The sequence below is a fragment of the Cornus florida genome, unplaced genomic scaffold (assembly GCF_030987335.1).
Source record: "Cornus florida cultivar Cherokee Brave unplaced genomic scaffold, ASM3098733v1 CherokeeBrave_3.0.0_Hap2_Chr09, whole genome shotgun sequence".
Lineage (NCBI taxonomy): Eukaryota > Viridiplantae > Streptophyta > Magnoliopsida > Cornales > Cornaceae > Cornus > Cornus florida.
Window position 1 is genome coordinate 49,349,497 of NW_026775579.1, and position 27,836 is coordinate 49,377,332.

At 37.7% G+C, this 27,836-nt stretch overlaps 1 protein-coding gene across 3 annotated transcripts; it reads right to left on the minus strand.

The window, feature by feature from the left end:
- Positions 1-23: 23 nt before the first annotated feature.
- LOC132273857 (putative transcription elongation factor SPT5 homolog 1) lies at positions 24-9,334 on the minus strand. Of its 3 annotated transcripts, none has more exons than XM_059774944.1 (10): positions 9,287-9,334; positions 9,107-9,156; positions 8,914-8,953; positions 6,187-6,285; positions 2,829-2,905; positions 888-1,034; positions 639-793; positions 445-528; positions 244-314; positions 24-163 (listed from the first exon to the last, which is right to left on the minus strand). In XM_059774944.1, exons 4-8 carry the CDS (start codon positions 6,209-6,211, stop codon positions 489-491), a joined length of 444 nt encoding a protein of 147 aa, XP_059630927.1. In that variant the 5' UTR covers positions 6,212-6,285; positions 8,914-8,953; positions 9,107-9,156; positions 9,287-9,334; the 3' UTR covers positions 24-163; positions 244-314; positions 445-488. The 3 variants fall into 3 exon arrangements, with proteins under 3 accessions (XP_059630927.1, XP_059630926.1, XP_059630925.1); XM_059774943.1 differs by having other exon boundaries at positions 8,914-8,963; XM_059774942.1 differs by lacking the exons at positions 6,187-6,285; positions 8,914-8,953; positions 9,107-9,156; positions 9,287-9,334 and adding an exon at positions 5,039-5,214.
- Between the last annotated feature and the right edge of the window lie 18,502 nt (positions 9,335-27,836).

Here is a 27,836-nt window from a genome sequence, read left to right on the forward strand (position 1 = left end):
TTTCTGAAGCTCGTCAAAAGTCGGTCGAATGTTCTGACTGCTAATTGAATTAGTAGCCACAGTTTTGTATAAGAAACCGTCCTTGAACATCATGCCCTTTATATGTTCAAAACAGTCGCCAGTTATTGGATCTTGCTTGCGCTCCACACGGATATGCATTTCTCTGAAGATAAAGCATTAAGGAATATATTAACATTGAGTGTATCAGTTATGTTGCTAGAGTTGTATTAGAGGAAATGCTACCTAGCTTCGTCAACATTTAGAAGACATGAAGGAGGAAGAACTGCCTTCTTCTTTTGACCTGGTCCACATTTCTAAAACAATAATAAAAGAAATCAAATTCCATTTTCATGTTAAATTCATATTAACATGAAAGAGATAATTTGTGAACCATAAGAGAATTAAGTCTAGAGTTGAAAGCATTAACATTTAAAAGAGACATACCACTTTGCTTGCCACAACCTGTAAATCTATCCTTGGAATTAGTTTCACTGTAACACTTTGGCGTTCATTATCCACATCCACAACCTAAAAAATTAAAAGCCTGACGATTAGAGAGACATAAATAATGAAATAAGCTGAAAAAAGTGACATCAGTGACATTATGAGGGCGATGAAGAAAGGAAGAAGCTACACACTTTTGCAAGGTCCCCTTGTATATCCCGCTCTTCATTCTGACCCAAGCATCCTGGGAAAAACCAGCCTTAACTTTCACAGAAATGGTTTCTGCCATCTCTTCAATTGGAACAGGTTTTATATGTTTTGGATATATTTCTGATATGCCCCTACATGCCTAAAGCAAAATCAAATTTATTATTCATATATGCAGAAAAATATTATTGTAAAGCTCCCCACAAATATATGATTCCTTCCTAATGCATACATACCTCCTCCACATCAGCTAATTTGTCAGCTTCAATGTATATATAATTTTGAAGATGATCAAGAGCTGTCACTGAACAAATCTTCATTTCTGCTCCTTTGGAAAGGAACTTACGCATCATACAAACAGCAAGCTTTCGCTCGCAACCATTCTAGCACAAAAGAATGGACTTAATAAATAAATTACCATTAAATCAAGTAGGCTATTTGAAACCTGCCATTCCAGCTGATGAGGATACTGAAATTTATTGTTTATGAATATCATCTAGTATGATTCATGCTTGTGGGAAAAGGGAGAAACTAGATGCAGAACTAAATTTTATTGTCATGCTATTATATCATTTTTGTTTAAACTAAAAGGTAAAATCATAAAACCCCACTTTTGTTTCCAAAAAGAGTCATAAAACCCCCCCTCTTGTTTCCATAAACAGTCATAAAAATCCTTGAACTAAAGAAACTATCATATTACCCCTTTTAGTTTTAAAAAATCTATCGTATCACCCCATTCCGTTAGTTTGCCGTCTTAAACTAATAGAAGACAAACACATGTTTGTCACATGCTACGTTATTAAGTATAATATGACCAAATTGCCCTTGTAATTATGTGATGACCAAATTGCCTTTTCAGGATGTAAATTTGCACTGTTGGACCATTATTAGTCCAGCTGATGTAACCCCTCTTCCCTCGAAGGGAGGTGAGGGGTTCCAATACGGGCATTTGTGGGTGAGTATTTACCTAACCAAAAACAAGCAAAAAGATGCAAAATGAGAAAATGGCAAGGGATATGACTGGACCCGTTGTCTTTTTCATTCTATTTTAATTATGTATATACTAAAATACCACATTGAGGATGACGAGATTACATAGTTCAGAGATGAATACCAAGAGAACTCTAGCGAGAAAGAGAGCTTAATATAAACAAAACTGAAATTAAAGTTAAGAAATGTGCAATAGAGAAAGTAATGAAGATCCAGTGTTGACAGATACCAATAAGTGAATGGTTTCATCGCCTAAGAAAGTTCACGAAGTGTTAGCAGCTTGCTTATTTGTTTGCATTTTGCTCGTAGATACTTTTAATGAAATTCCATCATGCAAGTCAACTTAAAGGTCACTGTTGAGAAGCTAGGCACCATAGTTTTCATACAATAATTAGAAATTTTATTTTTTATTATTATTTTTTTTTTTTGCAGTTGTTGCGTTGATCCAGTAGCACTCGAGGGTGTTAAGAGAATTTCCTGAATGGTTTTGTTAAATTGAAAAGCAATTTGTCATTCTAACTGCTGAGGGTTTTGAGAGTTCTGGTTTATATCTCAATTCATGGGTCTGGTTTGGTGCAACAACAATGACGAATAAGGAAAAAAAAAATGGAAGCTAGACGCAGCATGCTAACAATGACTAATAAGGAAAAAGGGGGAAACAAAATGCAGAACCAAAGGGTAAATTTTGAACTTTTTTTTCTTAATTTGAAGTTTCTTCTAATATGTATGCGTACTTGACTACACGGATTTTACTCTTCCCCGCATATGTCATTAATGGTTGCTGTTTTTTTTTTTATGGCTTGCTTAAATTTTCTGCCTCTTGCGCTCATGATAAAATGTGTTGTTGTAACTCACATTTGTTCCACTATATTTTCCTATTTGTTGGTACTTTTTGACTAGGGTTGTCAAATCTACCGGCCCCGTTCCGCCCCTAATGGGACGGGTATGAGATGTTAAAAAATATTATAGGGGCGGGTTTGGGTGAGAAAAGGTGAACCAGAATCAGGTTAGGGACGGGGTCAGGTTTAGCATCAAAAAACCCAGCCCAGCCCCAAATATATATATTACAGTATATACAATACACATATACTTTAGTAACTTTATTTAATAGCATGCATTTATTGACTTCTAAACTTCTCCACAACATGCATCATACATTTTGAGATCATACAAGAGTGTCATAATACCTTACACTTAACCAACCACAACTTTGGATCCTTAATGGATGGCAAAAGCTGCTGCATGCTTGTTTCGTCATCACATTCTGCATTTTAGGCATCCAATTTAATCCATCAGAAGCATGTGGAACAAACTTTACAAATTAACTATGCTAAGCTGAAAAAATAACTGTTGATCTTGTGCAAATGTTTTCTCAATAATTTTATTGTTAAATTAAAGATTTTTTTCTACATAATTTTTCTAATCAGAGTTTCAATGAGGCATATTCCTAATGAGGTGAAAACCCTAGGGACTGTCGTAAGGTGTAGGGTGCAAATACAGTGTTGACAATAGTTGTTTCCATGAACAGTTTAAGTGTTATAGCATGACCCCATGTAGTGCCGAAAGAAAAAGTAAAGGTTGGAGAAGCATAAGTAACACAGAATGCCAAAGTCGTGACAGAATACAAGAACTTTATATACTCAAGATACAAAACATAAATCTGCCCATCCAAAATTTAAACCCATAAACTCAGGATACAAAACATGCATGACTCAGCAAAACAACTTTCTAGCAAAATTCAACAATTCGCATCAACATATACCCTTAATTTATCAAACAAAAACAAATACATGGAAATGCCATGAAATGGTGATGATGATAAGGATAGAATAGTGTTACGATGGAGATCCCAAGCTCTTCTTCTTCTTCCTTCCTCTATCTCTACCCTTGGTTGGACCTCCCTTGCTCCCCCTCTGTCCTTTTTTTGTTTTCCCTTAGCTAATGTTGTGTGCAAGGGTTGGGTAGAAATGCGTCCTCTCTTATTGCAAATGAGAGGCACATGGATTTCCATTAAGCAAATGCTATCTAATTGCATCTCTCCCCCTACCAACTAAATAAATAACACAAAAGTCCATATGTGACCCCACTAGCATATTGGTTATACAAGGCACCCAATATAAAGGGACATAGAATTATATAGATAAAAGCAAATCTAGATTCATAAAGCATAAAATTAAAGAACAAAGCATATACATGAAGGACAAAATATATATCACATACAAATAGAGCAATTAAATGAAATGCATGGCATTTCACCCGTTAAAATCTGGGGTTGGTGAAGCAGAAGTCATAACACAGAATGTTACAAGTCGTAACAACAGAATACAAGTACTTTATATCGCCAATTCATCTAAAAATATGTATGAAGTGCTGACATAAAAGAAGATAATAAGATTGACAGATAGTGTTCCCTACATTACCTAGAGTTTTCTCTTATTTAGATGCAAATTTTTGGTTGGCAATTTATATCAAAGAGCCAAACTTGAGAAAGGAATAGGAGGCAGTGACTAGTAAATAAATTCTTTTGTTATCCCTTAAATCCAACTAATTAAAAGTCATTCAATATATATATATATATATACACATATATATAACATCAACAACTAAACATACTCCAAACTTCTATTAAATATTAAAGTATATGTTTGCACCACAAAAGTTTAGATCCTAATGGCACAACACCAAATAACAAAAGAAAGTAATATTGGTATTGAAACCAACCTCAAGAGAAACTTTCAAATTAATTGTAACAAAAATATTGATTGCACAACCTAAAATTGAAAATATGTGGATATCTGCTCACAGGCCTTCTTACCAAAAAGCCATCACTTTTAATTGTGTGAAAAAGCGTATACAAACAACAACTGCATTAAGAATTAAGTAAAGAAAGTAAAGGCATGGATGGAGATAGTATATCAAATTCATTTAATGTTTCCACTAAATTTTTAATTGTGTGAAGAAGCATATACTAACAACTGCATTAAGAATTTATTATCGAACCGTATACAAGTCCAATCAAATACTTACAAGTCCAATCAAATACTTACATAGAATTGATAGAGAGAAGAAAAATACATTCAAAAAAAAATCAAATCACGAATTCAATAATATCATAACAAATCACTCAAGAATACTTGATGAACTAGTGGCCTTACGTTCGTCTATTGTTCCAGACAGAAAGTGAAACACAATGGAGAGAGAGAGGAGAGAGCAAGAGGGCTAGCGATGGCGAAGAGAGGTTAATGTTTTCACTAAATGTTTTAATTGTGCGGAGAAGTCAACGACTGCAGTAAGAATCTGTTATTGAACTGTATAAAAGTCCAATTGAATACTTACATAGAATTGAATAAATCAAATCAAGAATTCAATAATATCATAACAAATCACTCAAGAATACCTGATGAACTAGTGGCCTTACAATCGTCCATCATTCCTAACAGAGAGTGAAACACAATGGAAAGAGAGAGTAGAGAGAGAGGAGAGAGCGAGCGATGGCGAAGACTGAAGAGAGAGTAATGTTTTCACTAAATGTTTAATTGTGTGAAGAAGTCAACAACAACTGCTTTAAAGTAACTCAAATTATAAGAGAGTTGATAGAGAGGGAAAAAAAAAAAAGAAAAAGAAGCACATACAGTGTGTGTGTGTGTGTGTGTGTGTGTGTGGTGATGGAACCAAGTCACCGTGAACATGTGTTTCTTTCTCGAAGTACTTTTTGTTAAATGTAAGGAAGAGGTATGTTATGTCACATCGCTCTTTCTTTATTTCAGAATTACAATGTTGATGCCTTGAATATTCCACATTTTTCTGCCAAGTAATACAAAGGGCAAAAACCAAATGCAGCATTACTTCCCCATCCCCCACTTTAACCAAAAACCAAATGCAGCATCAAAAGCCCAAGCCCCGGTTATTAGGAGATAGAATGCACAGGGGAATTGGAGCACGTACCAAGAAATTCCATGCAACATATACTAAAATCAATGTAAGTTCGGTTTCTCACCGCTACTACTACTTCCAACAAGTACCCAACCATAACAATAAGTAGAATGCTCAAGTATTGGAATTTTATAATTTGAAAGCGTAACACAAGATAAGTTAATAAGAAGCCACAATCAAACATACTATTTAAAACCTATGGTAATCTACCATGAATTAAGCACTTGTAGGAACTTCCAAGAAGTATACAATGAGCAGCCAAAGTGACTACTTCTGCACATTAACCATGTAATAATCTATGGTAATCTTTATAGGAATTGTAGGAACTACCCTAAAACAATTTCAAGAAGTATACAATGAGCACAATATCAGTGGTTTGCGGAAATCTGTTATCGATACCCATGCAATAGAATAGTTACACAGAATTGAATATTCAAGGCAATTGAAGAACCTCAAGAAACTAAACATCACAACAGCCAAAATAGGAGATGGATGAATCTGTTATGGACTCAAGAAACGTGCAATGTAAGTATACTTAAAGAGAATTCAAAACATATAGGGATTTTCAGAAAAAAATTACATCCAAAAAAACAAGTCCATAATCGAGAATACCTGAAGAAGTAGATGCCTTGTCCATTGATCCAATACAATGGAGCGATCGAGTAGAGAGAGAGAAAGCGGGAGCGATCGAGTAGAGAGAGAGAAAGCGTACTGTAGAGATCCCAAAAAAAAAGGAAAGAATTGCTTATAAAAATTTTTTAAATAACTTGATTAGTCTTCTAAATATATATACTCTAGTACTTAATAATAATACATGGAAGAAAAGTAACAAATTAATGACAAAATCCATGATTTTGTTAAAGTCTTAACTCTTAAGGTCTTCTCACTGCCAAGGGAAGCAACTCAATCCGGACCTCAATTTCCTTTACAATCTAAACGGTAAAGTGAAATTTGATTCAAACACCATTCATCTTAACAGTTAGTTTAATGTTGAGGGAGAATTTATTCGCACGTCTATCATCACAGAAATAACAGTTTAACTTTTTAGGGAAAATTACATATACATGGAGTCAAAGTTTCATATTTACTTAGAGGCTGAGTCAAAATTCCATATTTCTCTAAAATGGATTGCTGAGGTGGCACATGATTTTTTACCGTTTAGAAATTGTGGTGCCTAAAATACCCTTCCGCGAAGGTACTACTTTTTTGAACTGAAGGTACTACTTTTTGGTGTCCAGGTACCATATTTTTTAAACACCCGCGAAGGTACTACTTTTTCTTCGAAGGTACTACTTTTTTGAACTGAAGGTACTACTTTTTTGTTAGGGAAGGGCATTTTAGGCACCATAATTTTTTAAACACTAAAAAATCATGTGCCACCTCAGCAATCCATTTTAGAGAAATATAGAATTTTGACTCAGTTTCTAAGTAAATATGAAACTTTAACTCCATTTATATGTAATTTACCCAACTTTTTAAGCCCATCACCATCATATTGTTCGTGTTATGTCATTTTGGATTGAAACAATCTTTACTTAGAAAATCTTGAATCATTTCTAAAATTTTCATTATACTTTTTTCTCAAAGGAGTTTGGTTAGGCACAGGTCTCATAGTTCCTTCAGAGAGACGATACTTTGTAATCAATTAATATTAAGAATCAAATTGATGAAAAAACGATATTATATTAAAAAATCATTTTACACAAATTAAGGCCTAGAATAACCCAATTGAACACTGAAACTTAGCATAGTAAATAGACTGATAATTAAACAAACAAAAACCAAATATTAATTGATAAAACAAAATAAAAAAACTACAAAGAAAGTAATGTTCAAAGAATAGAGACAGCCAAGGCCGGCCCTGAGATTCCAAATATTTTGAGAGGCCCTAGGCAAACTTTCAAATGTGAGACCCTTGAGTTTCACACGTGCAAAAAAGAATTATAAAAGTGTGAAATTTTAACACAATGTTTTCAAATTCTATAGCTAATATAATTGCGCCCCCGTGCATTGTGCATAAAATAACTAACTAATAACTATAAATTTATCGCCACCAACAAATAATTGTGCGCCTATACAATGTGCATAAGACAACTAACTAATAAGTATAAATCTATCACCACCAATAAATAATTGTACGTCTGTGCAGTGTGCTTAAGACAACTAACTAATAATTATAAATTTTTATCACCACCAATAAATAATTGTGCGCAAATTGTGCACATGTGCAGTGTTGCATAAGATAGCTAACTAATAACAATAAATTTATATATTAAAGAGTACGAAATTTTCACAGGCACAAAATAAAAAATGAAGAGAACAGTTTACTAGAGAACAAAAAACTACAGCTTCTTTTACATTCATTGTTTATATAGCTATTAAAATTTGATGATTACAGATGACAAAAATATGTGGAGATGAGAGTGACTATATATATATATATATATATATATATATATATATAGAAGGCAGAACTTGTGGTACTGAAAAAGTAGTGGGACTTTTAGGTTATATGTGGCATCCACTATCATATATAGTTTTGTCTTTCACTCTTTATATTAACTACACTATCCTTTGTGTGTTTTTTTGGGAGCCAATTACCTGCAGTGATTGATTGATCATTGCTACAGAAGACCTGTGCAAATTGATAGAAAAAATCATTAACTTTTGTTTTGTTAAAGCCTGCTCTTGATTTCCATGTGTTTGTACATTCTGATGACAAGTGCTTTGACAGTATTATTAACCAAAATTCTAGCTGAGCCAACTTCAAATAACATCAATAATGGTGGTATGTATCTTCATATAAAAATAAAAATAAAAAAAACCCTTAATTTGGCACTTTTAAGTATGAGCATAATTTAGAGATCGAAAAAGTTAATTATTACCTCAACCCACTTGTAGAAGGGATCCTTAATTTTCGTGGGATTGAATGTGAAAACGCAAAAAAATATGAGGAAAATGGTATGGTTGCTGCTGTTGTGAGATTGGAGTGGACTTAGGGGAGAGGAAAAAAAAAAGGACTTACCATAGATAATGGACTCGATAGCCATGAAAGACACGTGGAGAAAGGCACACATTTATTAAAATACTAAGAGAACCATAATATATTCATTCAGCTTTTGATAGCCATCACACACAGTGACACACACATACACACACACAAAAAAAAAACCCTAGCTACTTTTCACTATTGGAACAAAGGTAAAGGCCCGAATCAAACGAACCAAAGTTAGAACAAATCAAATGATGAGATGAACGAAAGAAAGAAACATATATAAAAGATCGATTCATGCAAAAGGAGAGAGGAGAGAGAGAGAGAGAGAGAGAGGATGAACATACATTGTCTCCTGAGAAGGCTGCGCTACTTTTCAAACCCTCGCTATGTTTCACTATTGGAACAAAGGTAAAGGCCGAATCAAACGAACCAAAGTTAGAACAAATCAAATGATGAGATGAACGAAAGAAAGAAACATATATAAAAGATCGATTCATGCAAAAGGAGAGAAGAGAGAGAGAGAGGGGATGAACATACATTGTCTCCTGAGGAAGTTGCGCTACTTTTCAAACCCTCGCTACTTTTCACTATTAGAACAAAGATAAAAGCCGAATCAGACGAACCAAAGTTAGAACAAATCAAATGATGAAATGAACGAAAGAAGGAAAGATCGATTCATGCAAAAGGAGAGAGAAGAGAGAGAGAGGATGAACATACCTTGTCCACCTGAGGCGATAGCGGAGGCTGCGCCCTGTGGAGTGCCGGGCTCAAATCCCCTGCTGTGAGTTACCATGCAGTCCCCTACTGTGAGCTGATGAAAGGCCTTAGTTTGGCCACGTGTGCTTCAGTTTGTAATATGTCTGTGGGCTCCACTAAAATGGTGCAAAACGCATTATTCCGTTAAATCTGTCTTCCGTTAAACATCCATCTCTCGGCATCTCTGAAAAAGCCCAAAAGAGCTGGCTCTACAAATTAATTGAGCCGTATCCAAAAAATTGGGTTGAGCCGTCTCCACATTTCTTCTTGAGCCGGCTGTCCATTATTTTTTTTTTCTTTTATTTTTATTTTTTTTTTGCTTGGTAAGGAGCCGGCTCTAAAAATTCTGATCACAAGAACTCTGATCACATTCACCATCAAAATAAGCTATTGACACAGTTCTATAAAACTAATTTCACACCTCTGTAAAACTAATTTGACACCTAAATTTAACATTTTTTAATTCTTTCATTTGTTATCTGTTAGTGTAAATTATGATATTTTTCTACTTGAAATTGACATTGGTTAAGCATTTTAGCATATTTGAAATGTTGGATAATTGTAGGATTTTTTTCTACAATCTTCAATAACCATTCTAGTAAATGTAAAATCTTACATAATTGTTTTTTTTAACTGAGTTGGCTTCATTAGGTACCAATTTGTTATCCAAATATTTTTTCTTCTCATGTATGCGGCAATTACACATTTCATAGGTTATTATGTGACATTTATGAGAAAAAATACATTGTGAAGTTTAATAAGTAGGGACACTGATTACCTTCACCATCAAAATAAGCTATTTACACAGTTCTACTAAACTAATTTCACACCTATGCAAAACTAATATCACACCTAAATTTAACATTTTTTAATTCTTTCATTTGTCATCCGTTAGTGTAAATTATGATTTTTTTTTTACTTGAAATTGACATTGGTTAAGCATTCTAGCGTATTTGAAATCTAGCGTAATTGTAAGATTTTCTTCAATAATCTTCAATAACCATTCTAGTGAATGTAAAATCTTCCGTAATTGTTTTTTTTTTTTTAACTGAGTTGGCTTCATTACGTACCAGTGTGTTATCCAAATATTTTGTCTTCTCATATATGCGGCAATTACACATTTCACAAGTTATTATGTCACATTTCTAAGAAAAAATACATTGTGAAGTTTAATAAGTAGGGACACTGATCACCTTCACCATCAAAATAAGCTATTCACACAGTTCTACAAAACTAATTTCACACCTCTGCAAAACTAATTTCACACCTAAATTTAACATTTTTTAATTCTTTCATTTGTCATCCGTTAGTGTAAATTATAATATTTATTTACTTGAAATTGACATTGGTTAAACATTATAGTGTATTTGAAATATTAGATAATTGTAGGATTTTCTTCTATAATCTTCAATAACCATTCTAGTGAATGAAAAATCTTCCATAATTATTATTTTTTAACTGAGTTGGCTTCATTAGGTACCAATGTGTTATCCAAATATTTTGTCTTCTCATGTATGCGGCAATTATGCATTTCACAGGTTATTATGTGATATTTATGAGGAAAAAAACATTGTGAAGTTTAATAAGTAAGGACACTGATCACCTTCACCATCAAAATAAGTTATTTACACAGTTTTGTAAAACTAATTTCACACCTCTGCAAAACTAATTTCACACCTAAATTTAACATTTTTTAATTCTTTCATTTGTCATCTGTTAGTGTAAATTATGATTTTTTTTTTACTTGAAATTGACATTGGTTAAGCATTCTAGCGTATTTAAAATCTTCGATAATTGTAGGATTTTCTTCTATAATCTTCAATAACCATTCTAGTGAATGTAAAATCTTGCATAATTGTTTTTTTTTTAACTGAGTTGGCTTCATTAGGTACCAAAGTGTTAGCCAAATATTTTGTCTTCTCATGTATGCGGCAATTCCACATTTCACAGGTTATTATGTCACATTTCTGAGAAAAAATACATTGTGAAGTTTAACAAGTAGGGACACTGATCATCTTCACCATCAAAATAAACTATTTACACAGCTCTGCAAAACTAATTTCACACCTAAATTTAACATTTTTTAATTCTTTCATTTGTCATCCGTTAGTGTAAATTATGATTTTTTTTTTTTTTTGAAATTGACATTAGTTAAGTATTCTAGCGTATTTGAAATCTTGGTTAATTGTAGGATTTTCTTCTATAATCTTCAATAACCATTGTAGTGAATGTAAAATCTTCCATAATTGTTTTTTTTTTTAACTGAGTTGGCTTCATTAGATACCAATGTGTTATCCAAATATTTTGTCTTCTCATGTATGCGACAATTACACATTTCACAGGTTATTATGTCACATTTATGAGAAAAAATACATTGTGAAGTTTAATAAGTAGGGACACTGATCACCTTCACCATTAAAATAAGTTATTCACACAGTTCTGTAAAACTAATTTCACACCTCTGCAAAACTAATTTTACACCTAAATTTAACATTTTTTAATTCTTTCATTTGTCATCCGTTAGTGTAAATTATGATTCTTTTTACTTGAAATTGACATTGGTTAAGCATTCTAGCATATTTGAAATCTTGGATAATTATAGGATTTTCTTCTATAATCTTCAATAACCATTCTAGTGAATGTAAAATCTTCCGTAATTGTTTTTTTTTTTTAACTGAGTTGGCTTCATTACGTACCAGTGTGTTATCCAAATATTTTGTCTTCTCATGTATGCGGCAATTACACATTTCACAGGTTATTATGTCACATTTATGAAAAAAAATACATTGTGAAGTTTAATAAGTAGGGACACTGATCACCTTCACCATCAAAATAAGCTATTCACACAGTTCTGTAAAACTAATTTCACACCTCTGCAAAACTAATTTCACACCTAAATTTAACATTTTTTAATTCTTTCATTTGTCATCCGTTAGTGTAAATTATGATTTTTTTTACTTGAAATTGATATTAGTTAAGCATTCTAGCGTATTTGAAATCTTGGTTAATTGTAGGATTTTCTTCTATAATCTTCAATAACCATTCTAGTGAATGTAAAATCTTCCATAATTGTTTTTTTTTTTAACTGAGTTGGCTTCATTAGATACCAATGTGTTATCCAAATATTTTGTCTTCTCATGTATGCGGCAATTACACATTTTACATGTTATTATGTCATATTTATGAGAAAAAATACATTGTGAAGTTTAATAAGTAGGGATACTGATCACCTTCACCATCAAAATAAGCTATTCACACAGTTCTAAAACTAATTTCACACCTTTGCCAAACTAATTTCACACCTAAATTTAACAGCTCTTGGGATTTAATGGAGCCGGCTCTTGAAGTTCAATGGAGCCGGCTCTTTGAGTTGGCAGCCGGCTCATAATAAATATGGAGCCGGCTCTCAGAATTTTTAGAGCCGGCTCCTTGCCAAGCAAAAAATAAAAATAAAAATAAAAGAAAAAAAAAATAATGGACAGCCGGCTCAAGAAGAAATGTGGAGATGGCTCAACCCAATTTTTTGGAGACGGCTCAATTAATTTGTAGAGCCGGCTCTTTTGGGCTTTTTTAGAGATGCCGAGAGATGGATGTTTAACGGAAGGCAGATTTAACGGAATAATGCGTTTTGCACCATTTTAGTGGACCCCACAGACATATTACAAACTGAAGCACACGTGGCCAAACTAAGGCCTTTCATCAACTCACAGCAGGGGACTGCATGGTAACTCACAGCAGGGGATTTGAGCCCGTGGAGTGCCGAAGCAGATTGTGTCGTCTGAAACTTGCTCCAGCTTATTTTTATTATTATTATTTTTTTTCATCCCCTATGGGCCTCAAAATTTGAGGCCTTCTAAAATCTGAGGCCCAAGGTGACCGCCTTGGTCGCTTTGGGCCAGGGCGAGCCCTGGAGACAGCATATCCAGGTGAGAACGAAAGAAGTAAATATAGATGAGTATAAACCATTCAAACACCAACTCACAAATATGGAAGACTTTTGTGTTCAATCTTCCAAAAAAAAAATTAAAGAAAAATTAGGGTTTTAAAAGAAAATCAATTAAGTTTTAAAAGAACTACAAAATGGAACAATATTTACAAACAATCAATGGATTTCCAAAATGAAATTCCATTTCTATGTTTGGAACCAATTGAATTTAAAGTTGGATTTAAAAGAGAATTTGAAATAAAAATAATATTATACCATTTTTGCCCTTGTTTAAATGATAAATAAAATATTTATTTTATTGTCGACAAACAAAGAGAAGGACCATGATATAACTGAAATATAAAATTTACTTATTTAACAGATCACGTAAAAAAAGAGCAATTATTTTTTAATTAAAAAACTAACTTATTAAACATCACCAACATACTTAAAAAAAATCACTAAAAAGTAAAATAACATTGAACAGTTATATGAGAGAGTAGTATGGAGATAGTTAAATAACGTTGGAGATAGAGATATGGTAATATATATTTAATAGGATAAGGTTAGATGAGAAAAAGACAGTTGGAGATTAAGTAGTAGATATTGTACAAGGTTAATTAAGATAATATGGTATTTATCTTTCAAATCCCGTCAAATCCTATCGTTTTAGTCAGGATTTGAAACATATCAAAAACAGTATTTGAAATCCCATAACTTTAAAATCCCGTTCACAATCCGATTATTTCAAACACAGTAAATCCTATTTCTAAATCCAAATCCCATCAAATCCAGCATTCCAAACACAGCGTAAAGGTATTAGGGCTCATTACCGAGCCATTTGTCTTTAAGTACTCATTACCAAACCATTTGACTTTTGGTCAACTAAAAAAAAACCGAGATTTTCAGAGAAATTTGAGACACAGGAAATTATATTGAAATTTTATACTGAATTTTGAGACACAATAAATTATATTGGAATTTTATACTGAATTTTTTACGTGTAAAATATACTATTTTTTTTTTTTTTTTTTTATCTCTGTTTGGCTCTAAATTTTTTGCAAGGGATAGAATTGTCAAATCTATCTTAAGCGATGGTAGGAAAGTTAGGATTACGACTTTTCTTCCAGGAGGCATTAAATAGGACTTTGATACCAGATAATGGAATAGATGAAGTATTTATCAATCTCAGAAATTTATAAAATAAGAGATGGAGGGAACAAAAGCCAAGCGTCCAACCTCTTATTCATAAATATAATTCTAGTACAAGGTTTACAGGTGATGCAATTGTAGTCAAACTATAATACTACTCCTATGAAAATACCAAGAAAGTAAAATACTCAAAAAAGAAAGAAAAATACAAAGAAAGTAGAAAATACTATATGATGAAAAATGCATTGCGTGGTCAGGGACCTTTTGCAGTGTCTTCTCCAGCATCTTTTATAAACGTCCTAAAGCAGTTGAAAGTAGTTAATCTGTAGTTGGAACCTCCACTTAGTTTAAATTCAAAACTCCACTATTTGAATTTGATTCTAAATGAACTTCTTCTGTCCTTATCTTTTCTTCTCGAAACCACATGGATAATTCTCAAACAATTCATGCAACAATCAGTACACGTACTTATAAGGTTTGTCATCAAATCCTGAAATATATATATATATATATATATATATATATATATATATATATATATATATATAGAACAAACTAAGCCACTCTACTAATGACATGTGGCCAAATAATAAAATTTATTTTTATGGTACAAACAATGTCCCCATGAAGATGCAAGAAATTCATTTTCACTTTCTCTCTCTAGAATTCTTACACTTCAACAGAATGAAAAATCCCCCCTTACTCTCTAATGACTTTTCCTATTTATAGATAGTTACAAACACTAATGGACTGCTAGATCTGGGCCTTTTCTTCTGTGGGCTTTGGTTTTCTTTGATGGACTATTCACGTTCGGCCCATTCTGCGGTGTTTTCCTATGGGCTGGACTCAGCTGTTTGGACCGGATGCCATGTTCACGGGTCTTATCCGGCCCATATCGCTTCTGGCATCCTCAACTACCCCCATAATTACTCCCTAATTAATAAGGGGGTAATTATCGAAGGCTTCCAATCATGATGTTAACGGCTCAAGAAGATCTCATGGCGGAATAGACGGTCGGATCTAGAATCGATGTTTCGAGATTCGATAAACTTCTTGCCTTCCTGACGCTTCGGCCTTCAGGTCCACTCTGTCTTTATAAGGTTCTCGAATGTCACTTCATGCCTTTTTACCGTCTCCATCTTTCTCCATCATCAGTCAAATCCCTCACTTGTCTTTTTAGAATCGAGCTAAATTTCATCAGGTGAACTTCTACGAGAGCCATTCTTCCAACGATCTCGCAGTGCTCTTTGTTACTTTCTACCCCGGAGGTTAGTCCCGTTCACTTTTATTTTCGATAGACTTCTTTTATTCTTTTAGATCCTTCATTCATTCTCACCATGGTTGTAGATCTAGATGTTTTTCGTATGAGACTTAGACTTCCTGACGATATCCAAATTAGGGTTTGCCCTAGAGATGTAAATATTATGACTGGTGCCGGCCTTCTTCCCGGCGAGGTTTTATTTACTAACCTTCAACTGTATATCGTTAGGTTCCCTCTGCATCCCTTCTTTAACTATGTTTTCAATAGATTGGGGATCTCCCCTCTGCAGGTAAACCCAAATTTCTTTAGAATCCTATCCGTTCTACTACTACTGATTCACGACAGAGGTCTGGATCTTGATATCATAGATCTCCTTCTCTGTTACAACGTCAGTAAGATCTAAACTGAGGAGCCATTCTACCACTTCTACCCGATTGACAAGATGTCCATATGTACGGGCACAATCAAATCTGAAAAGGGTTGGAGGAACAACATTGTGGGGGTTAGTGGGGCCTGGTCTTCGCCGGCTGTAGAGGATTACCCAATCCCGAGTGCCTTTGGCGTGTGCTCTGTCTCTTCGTATAAGAAATTTAAAACTCATAAAAACGATTGTCCCTGCGAAATTTGCGTTCCTCACTTTTATACTTTCTTATGCCGCTCTTTAGGCATTCCTTGTGATGACTTAAGCTACAGTGTTTGCAGGGATAGGAGTAATTACTTGAAGAAGTACGTTCTGAACGACATCCCTTCTTGCTCAGACCTCCTTACTTCAGACAACCTTCTAGCACTTTCAGCCCTCGGCTATACAATGAGCCAACTTCAGATTCCTACATTTGACAAGAGGAAAAATCCTCCCCCAGCCACCATAGCTGCTGGAGCAACCTCTTCTCCCGCATCAGCCTCTTCTTCCGCCACCACCTCTGACACCACCCCGAGCGTAGTAGCTGTCGGCCCTACCGTTAGCACTCCTGCTACCAATCCAAACACATCTCCACAGATTAATACTACCTCAGCTGCTACTAGGGGTGTTTGGGAAAAAGAGCGAGGCAAAAGGCCTCATCCTGATGGTGGAGTCAACCTCGAAGATGAATCACTTACAAGGAGGACCCAAATCTCTGGGCCGAGCACTCTCTTGCATCGTCCTGCCAGAACTCCTGCCCCCTCTGGGCCTGTCGTAGCTGCTGACTCTGCTTCTGCTTCTGCCTCTACTCTGCCTCCATGGACTCCTCGATTCGTCCGAACGGATGGGACATTCGTGAAACCGAACGAGACCATGTTTAAGGATGGTCACACCTCCATGGCATATTATAGGAGCATGTGGACTCCCAAGGACATCGAGGTAGCCAAGGGTCTGTCTCAGAAGGAGGTGTTCAGCCGCTTTCCCCTATCTGCCATGGAGGTGACTTTTACTTTTCAATTCATTAATATTCACATTAGATTTACTCTTGACTTCTTCTGACCATGCGGTCGGTTTAACCAGTATTCACGCATATCTCTACAGACTTTGTTCGGTATGATGGCCATTCAGAAACAGGTGGAAATGGGGAATGCGAAGGCCCGTAAATTCTCTGACAGCCTTGATGTGGCCAGTAAGGAAAATAATATCCTTGCCACCAAGAACACCGAACTATTGGTTAAGCTTGAAAGAGCTGAAAAAGAGAGGGACGCTCTGAAGAAGGAAACCGACTCTCTTCAGGATGAAAAAGATGCCCTTCAGCTTGAGAAAAGTGTCTGGCAGACCGAGCGCGATTCAATCAGGGATGAAAAGGCAGAGCTCCAGTGTCTTCTGGCTGGTGAGCAGTCTGCTAGGATGGCTTTCAAGAAAAGAGCTCTGGGCGAGCGTGATGCCCTGATTAGCACCATTAGCAAAGTGAATGGTGGTATGCTGGCTCTTCATGCTCGGTTTTCAAGAGTTGGAGCTCTTAGGTATGCTCAGGGGTTCCGAGATGGTTTCTCCGATCGAGTTCCTGCCGAAGGTCAGACTGGTTCAACTCCGGATGAAATTGATAAGGATCTAGGGATTGACCCTCCAGGAGTCTATGTTGACCCAGACTCCACCCCTGCTGAGCACATATTTGATGAGTGTCAGGAGATTGTTTCCTCCAAGATCACTCCAGCTCACTCTACCGTTCAGCCTTTAGTCGCTCTTCCTCCATCAGCTATGGTTTCTCCCATAGTCTCTGTTGAGGTTGGGCCCTAGCAGAACGACTCCGTTATCCATCTCGATTCTCCACCTCGTGAAGGTGATGAGGTTAATGGAAACGAGGAGACGGGTCAGCTCAACCAGGAAGCTGATGGTACTGAGGCAACTAGCTAGGGCTCTTTAGATATCTTGATCTCATATTCTTTTGTGGTTATGTCATCTGTATACTTCACTTTTTTGTAACCTCCAAGCATATTATGAATGAGATGACAAGAATTTTTGGGCTAAGCTCTATTCAAACCCTCTTTCAATACTTTCATATTGATTTTGTCTGTACTTAAGTGCTTGGCGCTAGGCTGGAATGCCACTTGCCACTTGGCTTTTCATTTTTTTTAGCAAGCGTCTAGCGTTCGGCTCATAATGCCAGCTGCCACTTATCTTGCTTAAGTGCCTGGCGCTCGGCTCGAATGCCACTTGCCACTTGGCTTTTCATTTTTTATTAGCAAGCGTCTGGTGTCCGACTCATAGTGCCAGCTGCCACTTATCTTGCTTAAGTGCCTGGCGCTCGGCTAGAATGCCACTTGCCACTTGGCTTTTCATTTTTTTTTTTTAGCAAGCGTCTGGCGTTTGGCTCATAGTGCCAGCTGCCACTTATCTTGCTTAAGTGCCTGGCGCTCGGCTAGAATGCCACTTGCCACTTGGCTTTTCATTTTTTTTTTTTTTTTTTTTAACAAGCGTCTGGCGTTTGGCTCATAGTGCCAGCTGCCACTTATCTTGCTTAAGTGTCTGGCGCTCGGCTAGAATGCCACTTGGCTTTTCATTTCATTTTTTTTTTTTTTGCTTAATCAATCTCTTGAAAAGGAATACCATTTTTATAAATCTCAGGCATTCGTACATTCGTATGCATTCAATTGAAAATGAACAACATCCGATAAAACTGAAACTCAACTTTTATTGATAATACCTTTTCAAAGACGTAGCATTCCAGGGCTTGTTAACCAATCTTCCGGCTATGGTCTCTAATGTATATGCCCCCTTTCCAATGACTTCTGCAATTCTGTATGGACCTTCCCATGGTGGCATCATCTTTTTGACTATCCCCACCTTTCTTTTGATCGCCAGGGACAAAATCCCTATGTTTCACTCTTTTGTTGTGACTATTCACCAGTGTTTGCTAGTAGGATGCGAGCCTTATTGCTGCGGCGTCCCTCTTTTCCTCTATCATATCGAGGTTCAATCTTAACATACTGTCGTTCTGACTTTGACTTTATGTTAAGCTTCTGATAGTTGGAACCAAGTGTTCAACCGGTATAACTGCCTCGGTACCATACGCCATTGTAAATGGGCTCTCCCCAGTCGGCCGCCTCGGGGTGGTTCTGTAAGCCCATAGGACGTTCGGGAGTTTGTCCAACCACTTCCCTTTATGGTCTTCCAGCTTCTTCTTAATGCAGGCGAAAATTGTTCTGTTTGTAATTTTTGCTTGTTCATTGGCCTGGGGGTGACTTACTGCTGCCAACTTTTGATTAATTCCATACTCCTTTAACAGCTCTCTTACTTGTTTGCTGTTGAGGTTAGTCCTATTATCCATAACTATTGACCTCGGAACGCCAAAACGGCAGATAATATGGCTCTAGATAAAACGTCTCACATGAGCCTGAGTCACGCTCGGATATGGTTCTGCTTCCACCCACTCAGTAAAGTAATCTGTGGCCAGCAGCACATACTTGTTCTGAGCTCTTGCAGTTGGCAGAGGACCAACCACATCCATCCCCCATTGCGCGAAAGGCCATGGTGAGGCCATAATGTGTAATTCCTCAGGTGATTAGTGGATCAATGGTCCATACCGTTGGCATTTATCGCACCTTTGAGAGAACTCCTCCGCATCTCTTGACATGTTCGGCCAGAAATACCCTTGTGTCATTACTTTGTGCGCTAACAATCTTCCCCCAGAATGATTTCCACATACGCCTTCATGAATAGCTCGCAACACCTGCTGAGCCTCTGTGGGGGTGACACACTTCAAGTATGGCCCAGAAAAGGATCTTCTGTACAGCTGGTTGTGCACTATGGCATATTTTGCAGCATTCTTTTTTATTTCCCTAGCTTCATCCCTTTGCGCAGGCAGAACGCCTTCTCGAATATAAGTGATGATAGGGTCAATCCAACTCGGCTTATACGGTATGACATTGACTTACCAAGGTTCAGAGCCTGAAGGTTCTTCAAAAATAGATGGCTGGCTCTGTATTCCTATTAGAATCACCCTCGCCAATGTCTCGCCAGAGCTCGAAGCACTACATGCTAACCGATCTGCATCTGCGTTATGTTCTCTCGGCAATTGAATGAATTCAATCTTCGCAAAGTCCTTGGCTTTATGTAGAACGGCAGAACGATATGCCTCCATCGTGTCATCCTTGGTTGCGTACTCACCATTTACCTGCTGAACAATCAACTGTGAGTCACTATAAACAGTCAAACTTCTGACCTGCAGCTTTCTGGCCAACTTTAACCCATTCAGCAACGCCTCGTATTCCGCTTCATTATTAGTGGCCCGGAACTCAAGTCTGAGCGCTTGACTCAAGGAGGTGCCCTCTGGGGTTTGCAGCTTAATCCCAATGCCTGCCTCATCTGATTAGAGGAGCCATCCACATAAAGTTTCCAAGAGCAACATCTAAGGTCTTCTTCCGTATCTTCTGAGTCACATTCTAGCAGGAAATCAGCTACCGCTTGTCCTTTGACAGCTGTTCTCGGCTCATACGTTATGTCAAATGAACTTAACTCTATGGCCCATTTTGTCATTCTGCCCGAGAGTTCTGGCTTGTGCATGAGCACTCTAATTGGAAAAGTCATTAGGATAACTATGGGATGGGATTCGAAATAATGCCTCAACTTTCTTTTTGCGTTTACGAGTGAGAGTATCACCCGTTCGGCCTTCGAGTACCTTCGTTCAGCCTCGGTCATTGTCTTACTGACATAAAACACCGGGTGTTACACCCCTTCCTTGCAACGAATCAGAACGGCACTTGTCGCAAGACTAGATACTCCAAGATATAGATATAACTTTTCTTCTGGATCCGGGGCTGACAGGATTGGTGGATTATGCATATATTCCTTCAAATGAGTTAGTGCTTGTCGTTGTTCATCCCCCCAGACCTGTCTTCCATGACTCCGGATCTTGTCAAAGAATGGCTTGCAGCGGTCTGACAACTTAGAAATGAATCGACTTAATGCAGCTATTCATCCCGTGAGGGCTTGCACTTCTTTGATTGTCTTTGGCTCGGCATTCTTAGTCAAAGCTTCTGCTTGGGCAGGGCTAGCTTCGATGCCTCTACGATTAACCACGTGTCCTAGGAATTGACCGGAACTCATGCCGAACGAGCACTTGGTTGGATTGAGCCTCATCCCATATTGCCTCAGCACATCAAATACGTCTTGCAGATGTTTTAGATGATCATCATTCTTCCTACTCTTCACCACCATATCATCAATATAGGCTTCCACAGTCTTTCCTATTTGATCCTTGAAAATTTTGCTAACAAGCCTTTGATAAGTTACTCCAGCGTTTTTCAGTCCGAAAGGCATATTGTAGCAGTAGGTCCCTTGCTCGGTAACAAAAGAAGTTTTTTCTTCATCTGCCGGGTCCATGGGGATCTGATTATAACCTGAATAAGCGTCCAGAAAGGTTAAACGCTCATACCCGGTGGTAGCATCCACCATTTGATCAATCTTAGGCAGCGGGAAGCTATCCTTTGGACAGGCTTTGTTTAAATTAGTCAAGTTAATGCATACCCGCCATTTCCTATTCTTCTTCTGCACGACAACAACGTTTGACAACCAATCGGGATAGCGCACTTCTCTTATGAATCCCGCATCAAGCAGCCTATCAACCTCCTCGGCTATGATCTGGTTACGTTCTAGAGCAAACCTTCGTTGCTTTTGCTTTACTGGTTTGAAATTGGGATTGACGTTCAAGGAATTATAGGATACGGAAGGATTAATTCCGGCATGTCTAGGTGACTCCATGCAAATACATCGACATTGTGAGACAAAAAGTCAACTAGCTCCCACTTCTCTTCCTTGGTGAGTCTTATTCCTACTCTTGTAGTTTGCTCTGGCTTGGACCAGTCGATCTGCACATCAAGAAGGGGCTCTTCAGTCAAGTCCACAGGCTCCTCCTCCCTATTCTGCTTGGGTGGAGGTTCCTGTAGTTGCTATTTTGGGCTCGCCGAACGGATGAGTGTCTTCCCTTTCCCAGCATATTTCAGTGTGACGGAATAACACTCCTTGGCTGCAACCTAATCCCCATGAATGTCGATCACTTTATTTCCATCGGGTCCAAGGCATCTCATGACTTGATGCAGAGTTGAGGGTACACCTTGGACTCTGTGAATCCAACCCCTACCCATCAGGAGATTATACGAGGGGTGAATCTCTACAACTACAAAAGTTTCCATTAGAGCTCGCTCTGCAGCTTGAACTTCCACTTCCACCATACCCATGGGCTCCACCCTCTTGCCATCAAATCCTAACAGGGGATTTCCAGTGGGCTTGAGCTTCTTCGGCTTGATCTCAAGCTGATCAAATGTGTCTCTCGGCATGACATTCGCACTGCTTCCGGGATCGACCAGAACTCTTCGCACCAGGCAGTCCGCCACTGTCAAGCTGACCACCAACGGGTCTTCATGGGGGATTTGAACACGCAGCAAGTTCGTCCTGTCGAACTTGATCAGTATTGATGCGAGCTGTTGGTGCAGAGTGTTCACACTGCCGACCCTTTTCTTCATCTGCGCCTGCCGAAGGCGCGTTTGGAGTAGCTCATCTGAGTCTTCGCTAGGTTTGGGCCGACCATGAATAACATTGATTATACGAACTGGCTGTGAGTTGTGGGAGCTCAGCTTTTGACTCCTCTTCACTTGTTCCACTGGTCGGTTCTGCTCTACCGCCGAGCCTTGGACATAACTCGCGAACTCCCCTCTAGCTATCAACATCTCCACTTGCCTCCTCAAGTTCCTGTATTCGTTAGTCTGATGACCAAAATCGGAATGGAAAGCACAATGCTTAGTATGATCCCTCTGTTTGAGGGGTTGCCTAATTGGCAGTGGTGGATGAAACTTATCTTTATTTTCCTGATATAGCCTTGCCAGAGTGACCTTCAGTAGAGTGATCAGCTCTTCTTCCCTAGGCCTCTTCTTTGCTTTCCAGGAGGTCTGACGTTACGGCTGAGCCTGCTTCTGCCTGATTTTTGCCTTGGATTTTTCCTCGGTCAACATGACAGACGCGTCCGAGCGTTGACCGCCTCTTCTTCCTCCAGCCGTACAAAGCCATCGGCTCTTTCATTGAGTTCGTCCATAATCGTCGGCGTATTTACTACCAGACTGGTATGGAACGGAGTACCACGTGTCATGGCCAACTTGAAGGCTTGAACCGCTGTAGAAGGGTGGCATTCAATCACCATGCTCTTAGTGAGGTTAAACCTGGTGAGAAAAGCCTGGAGACGCTCGTCTTTGTGCTGTTTCATCGTGAATAGGCTTGAAATATCCTTCGGCGGACGCTTATTTCCATAGTACTGGCTTATGAATCGATCGCACAGGTTCCAGAAACTATCAATCGAGCCCCTCGGCAAGTTCTTGAACCAATTAAGCGTTGGTCCAGCTAGACTTGTAGAGAAACATTTGCATATTAATGAGTCGTTCTCCGTATTCAGAGCCATTTTCAACTGGATATGGTACACATGATCGATCGGATCGGTTGTTCCGTTAAACAGAATGAAGACTGGCATGGAAAACTTCCTTGGATGCGGAGCATTCAAGATCTCATCAGTAAATGGTGAATCAACCGTCCGAGCCGCTGATCGGAGGGCTTCATTCTCTCTCTGGAGCCCGGCGGTAGCTCTATGAGCTATAGATCTGCTCTCTGAACCGTGATAAGCGAGCGTAGCCATGGAGGGCCGATAAGACGGATCGAATGACCGTTCTTCCATGAACTCTCTTTGCCAAGGCGATACAACTCTGCGCCGATCAACCTCTATTACTTCCTCTTGGTTGAACCTTTCCTGACGCGGATCGAAAGTCATGGCTTCGTTCTGTCTGATCTTTCTTGCTGTGGATCAATGTGAGTCGATCCTTTATGATCCTCGACTCGACGAACATTTGGCGGCAAATCGTCTAACCTCCTTTCATCACGGTGGAGAGTTGACTGATTATTCTCTTCTTGCTCGCCTTGATGTGCGATATTAGACTGAATACCTCCTTCACCTGCCGGAAGTGGACGCAGAATTGCCGGCATTTCTTGATGCTGCATTCCAGCTTTCAATTCTGCATTCTCTCTTCTGAGAGCTTCGATTATGTTCATCAACTCCTCAAGCTTCGTTTGCTCGACAGTCTCCATCGGATTGGAGCTTTCACCTATCATTATTCCTGAACGGAGTAAAGGCATTAATCTCAAGTTCTTGATTAGATCTGAACTTCGTGAGTGCGAATTTCTTCAGTTCTGGACTCGAATTCCCTTTATTATGCTTACGGTTGACTAGATCTGAATTCTCCTAATTCTAAATCCATCAGATCCGGCCGCAATCGAACAAATCGTTGTTGCGTAGATCTGAATCCATCTCCGTCAAAGCAACAAGAACCAAAATTCCTTCAGAATAGGTCACAATCTCTCAGATCTGGATTCAACTCCCAAAGATCGAGTCTCGTCTTCACGAATTGGTCTGAATCAACGCGATATTGATCAAAGACAGATCAATCTTCAATGCTTCCCACAGACGGCGCCAATTGAAGATGCAAGAAATTCATTTTCACTTTAACAGAATGAAAAATCCCCCCTTACTCTCTAATGACTTTTCCTATTTATAAGATAGTTACAAACATTAATGGACTGCTAGATCTGAGCCTTTTCTTCTGTGGGCTTTGGCTTTCTTTGATGGACTATTCACGTTCGGCCCATTCTGCGGTGTTTCCCTATGGGCTGGACTCAGCTGTTCGAACCGGATGCCATGTTCGTGGGTCATATCCGGCCCATATCGCTTCTGGCATCCTCACCCCAGCTCTTTAAAAATGAGATTGAATTAAATTTTTGAAGAGCTGAAACTTATAGATTGCAATTTAAATCTGCCATTAAGAATTGACTGCTCTGAATTAGCCACGGAAAATCGATTGCTCCTTATTCGGCCTTTCACATTCTTACACTCCTTTGACCGTTTTTCTGATTAGCACCTTATTATCGTCAGACATTTTCTTTTTCTTTTTTTAATTTTTTTTTATTAGCAATCTTTCAGCCATATCTTGACTACGACATATTCACCATACAATCGTTTTGAGCGCTTAATCGATTGAGGTGCTCATATAGGAAGCTTAAATAAATTATAAGTTAATTCCTATGATTTAATGACATGGTATTATGTTATATGCTCTTATGATATGATTATAATCAATTACATATCTGTATTTTATAATCTTGATATGATATATATATGTGTGTGTGTGTGTGTGTGTTACGATTTGCTTGAGGACCAATGTTAGGATTTGGTTCTATGTATGTCATGGTTAGGATATGGCTTTGTTTTGGATTATGGGGATGGGTTGGCTAATAAGTTCAGTCTTATCTCTTCGTGTCAAGTCACGGAACCATGTAGATGACATGTCATTGAAAGACTACGGCGGATAGTTTATTTTATTGTTATGGATATGATTTATATAGATATGGATATATGCCACAATATGAGCTTGAGATATCAGAATTAGTGGTTAGGACGGAGGCGTATATTGCCAATTGAGATGGGTAGCTAAATTAGAGACGTGTGTGCCCTGGTAAAATGAGGACTCGTGACCAGCTTTGTCTGCGATTTGCATTAGATACCTACTACACGGTTGAGGCTGCCTTAATTTAGTGAGTCTTTAGTATGTATATTTATATACTTATCGACTATGTAGCTATGGCATGAGTTAACTTTAGATGTGTAGTTTTCATGTCTCTATTTGGGTCGTCGTAGAAAGAACTCGTTTGTGGGCTTGACCCATTATTTATTCTTCAGGTCCACAGGGGCATCAGATGTAGATGTTGTTCGTGCAGAGTAAAAACCAGTTATCATCACTATTCCAATCATTTATATAGGATTCTAGTTTATGTTTTAAGTATTCAAATGTAGATAGTTATTTATCTTATTTTAAGATTTTTAGGGGTCCACATGTTATGGATTTTCGAGTTGTATTTTTTGGAGAATTATTGTAACAGATTAATTTTATTATTTAATGAAATTTACTTTAAGGATTTAATTATTATTTTAGTATTCCTTTCGACATTTTATTTATTCATCATTTATCCTTCTGTATTCTGTGTTTGATTATTGCTAATTGTTTCTAATATCCCCGTGCTTTTTGGGTGTGGGCCTGGCCAACCTATACATGGAAATTCGAGGGTATCACAAGATATATATTTTGTAATTGGCTAATTTTGATATCAAAACAAGTCCGATCGAGTTATATCTTCAAGTTTCAAATTCAAGATTGAGATCGGTTGCGGAATTAAAGAGTTATTCATGTTTGATAGATTAAGATTTACAAAAAAGGTATGAACAAAATTTTAAGAAGTTAAGTTAAAAAGTTGAGTTAAAAGGTTATGACACTTTAATACATGATATGTCTTTTAAAATTTTCAAATCCAAAATTTTTCTAAGTATTTTCTCTCTTATGTTCAAGACTGGCCATTGGGAACTGTTCATCCAAGACTCTGAACCGGTTCCAAGTTCATACTTCGAATCCATATTCATCACTGGCCATCTCGAACCAGTTCCAACATCCTGAACCAGTTCAAGAACCTTCTGTAGATTAGGTAACTTGTTTCCTGTTCTCTCTAAACTTCCTACTTGGTATGAATTTCTTTCCAAAAGACCTATGCACGGATTTTACTTTTTTTTCTATGCATATTTAGGTTTTTGAAAGTCTATATAAACCTTATTTCTCATCTAAGTTGATATTGTTTTTGCATTAAAATTTCAAATTTCTTAAAAGCCTTTGAGAGATGTTTTGCAAAAAATCAAATCTGATTTTACTATTTTTATTTTGAACACACACATAAACATAAGAATGATTTTAGAGTGTTGTTCAATTCCTGATCATGTTCAAATTCTATTGAATATTGCATCTACAACGATCAAAGAAAGCAGACCTATTTCTTCTACATCAAATTCAGATCTTGAAGAAAATGGGTGAAACAATCACACTTTGGAAGGGTCAAAGCATTCAAGAAGTGTTGTTTGATCTATATATCAGCAATCCTTCTACAGAGATCAAGGGTATTGAAGGTGGTTCTTAGTAGGACAAGGAGATCGTTCCACGTAAGCCATGAAATCTGAAATCAGTATCCAAGTGGAGATCCAAGCAACACAAAGGATTCTCTGTGCAACAAAGATTAAGAAAAGGAAGGCCGACCTCGATATCTGACGAACTCGAGCTCGACTATGTTCTATAATTAAAGTGGTGGTTGCCTGCCTTAAAGGCTAATTAATGCTCCTATTTATAGTACTTACTCCCTCGGACAATGTCTCTCAGTCTCTTGGGTGAATCTGCCTCTATCCAAGGGTCTAAGGACCTTTCTTCTAGACAGATTGGACGTTGACGGGTGGGTCGCGGCGCTTTGTCCCCCGGTCCAAAGAGGTAATGGCGCTCCTTAATTAATACAGATCTTGTCAAACGTCTTTCATAATTAATGCACCATTTATCATTCTCAGCTCGAGCTTGGATACCAATTGTCCTTTCCCCCTTGTATTGGCCTCGGGCTGAGGCGATGCCTTGGATCTCAACCACCTGTCCACATGTTCTCAGATTCCCAAGTCCGGAATGGGAATGAGCCTCCCATACCTTCTTGATCTCGCGAGACTATACCCTAACTAATTCCCGTAGTCCCTTTAATAAAAAAAAGAAGGAGATTACAGAATAAAAGGCTTGAGATCGTTCCAGCAGGGAATGATCTCGGTAGAGATAGGGAGGAGAGGCCCATCCGATTGGAGCGGGGCGCATCCTTAAGGGAGGAAGGG

Coding starts and splice junctions, on each gene's coding strand:
- LOC132273857 (XM_059774942.1), bottom strand. CDS start 5,072: ATGATGGACGATTGTAAGGCCACTAGTTCATCAG. Junction 2,906..5,038: donor TAAGGCCACTAGTTCATCAG/GTATTCTTGAGT, acceptor CCTAAAATGCAG/AATGTGATGACGAAACAAGC. Junction 1,035..2,828: donor TGTGGTTGGTTAAGTGTAAG/GTATTATGACAC, acceptor CTTTTGTGCTAG/AATGGTTGCGAGCGAAAGCT.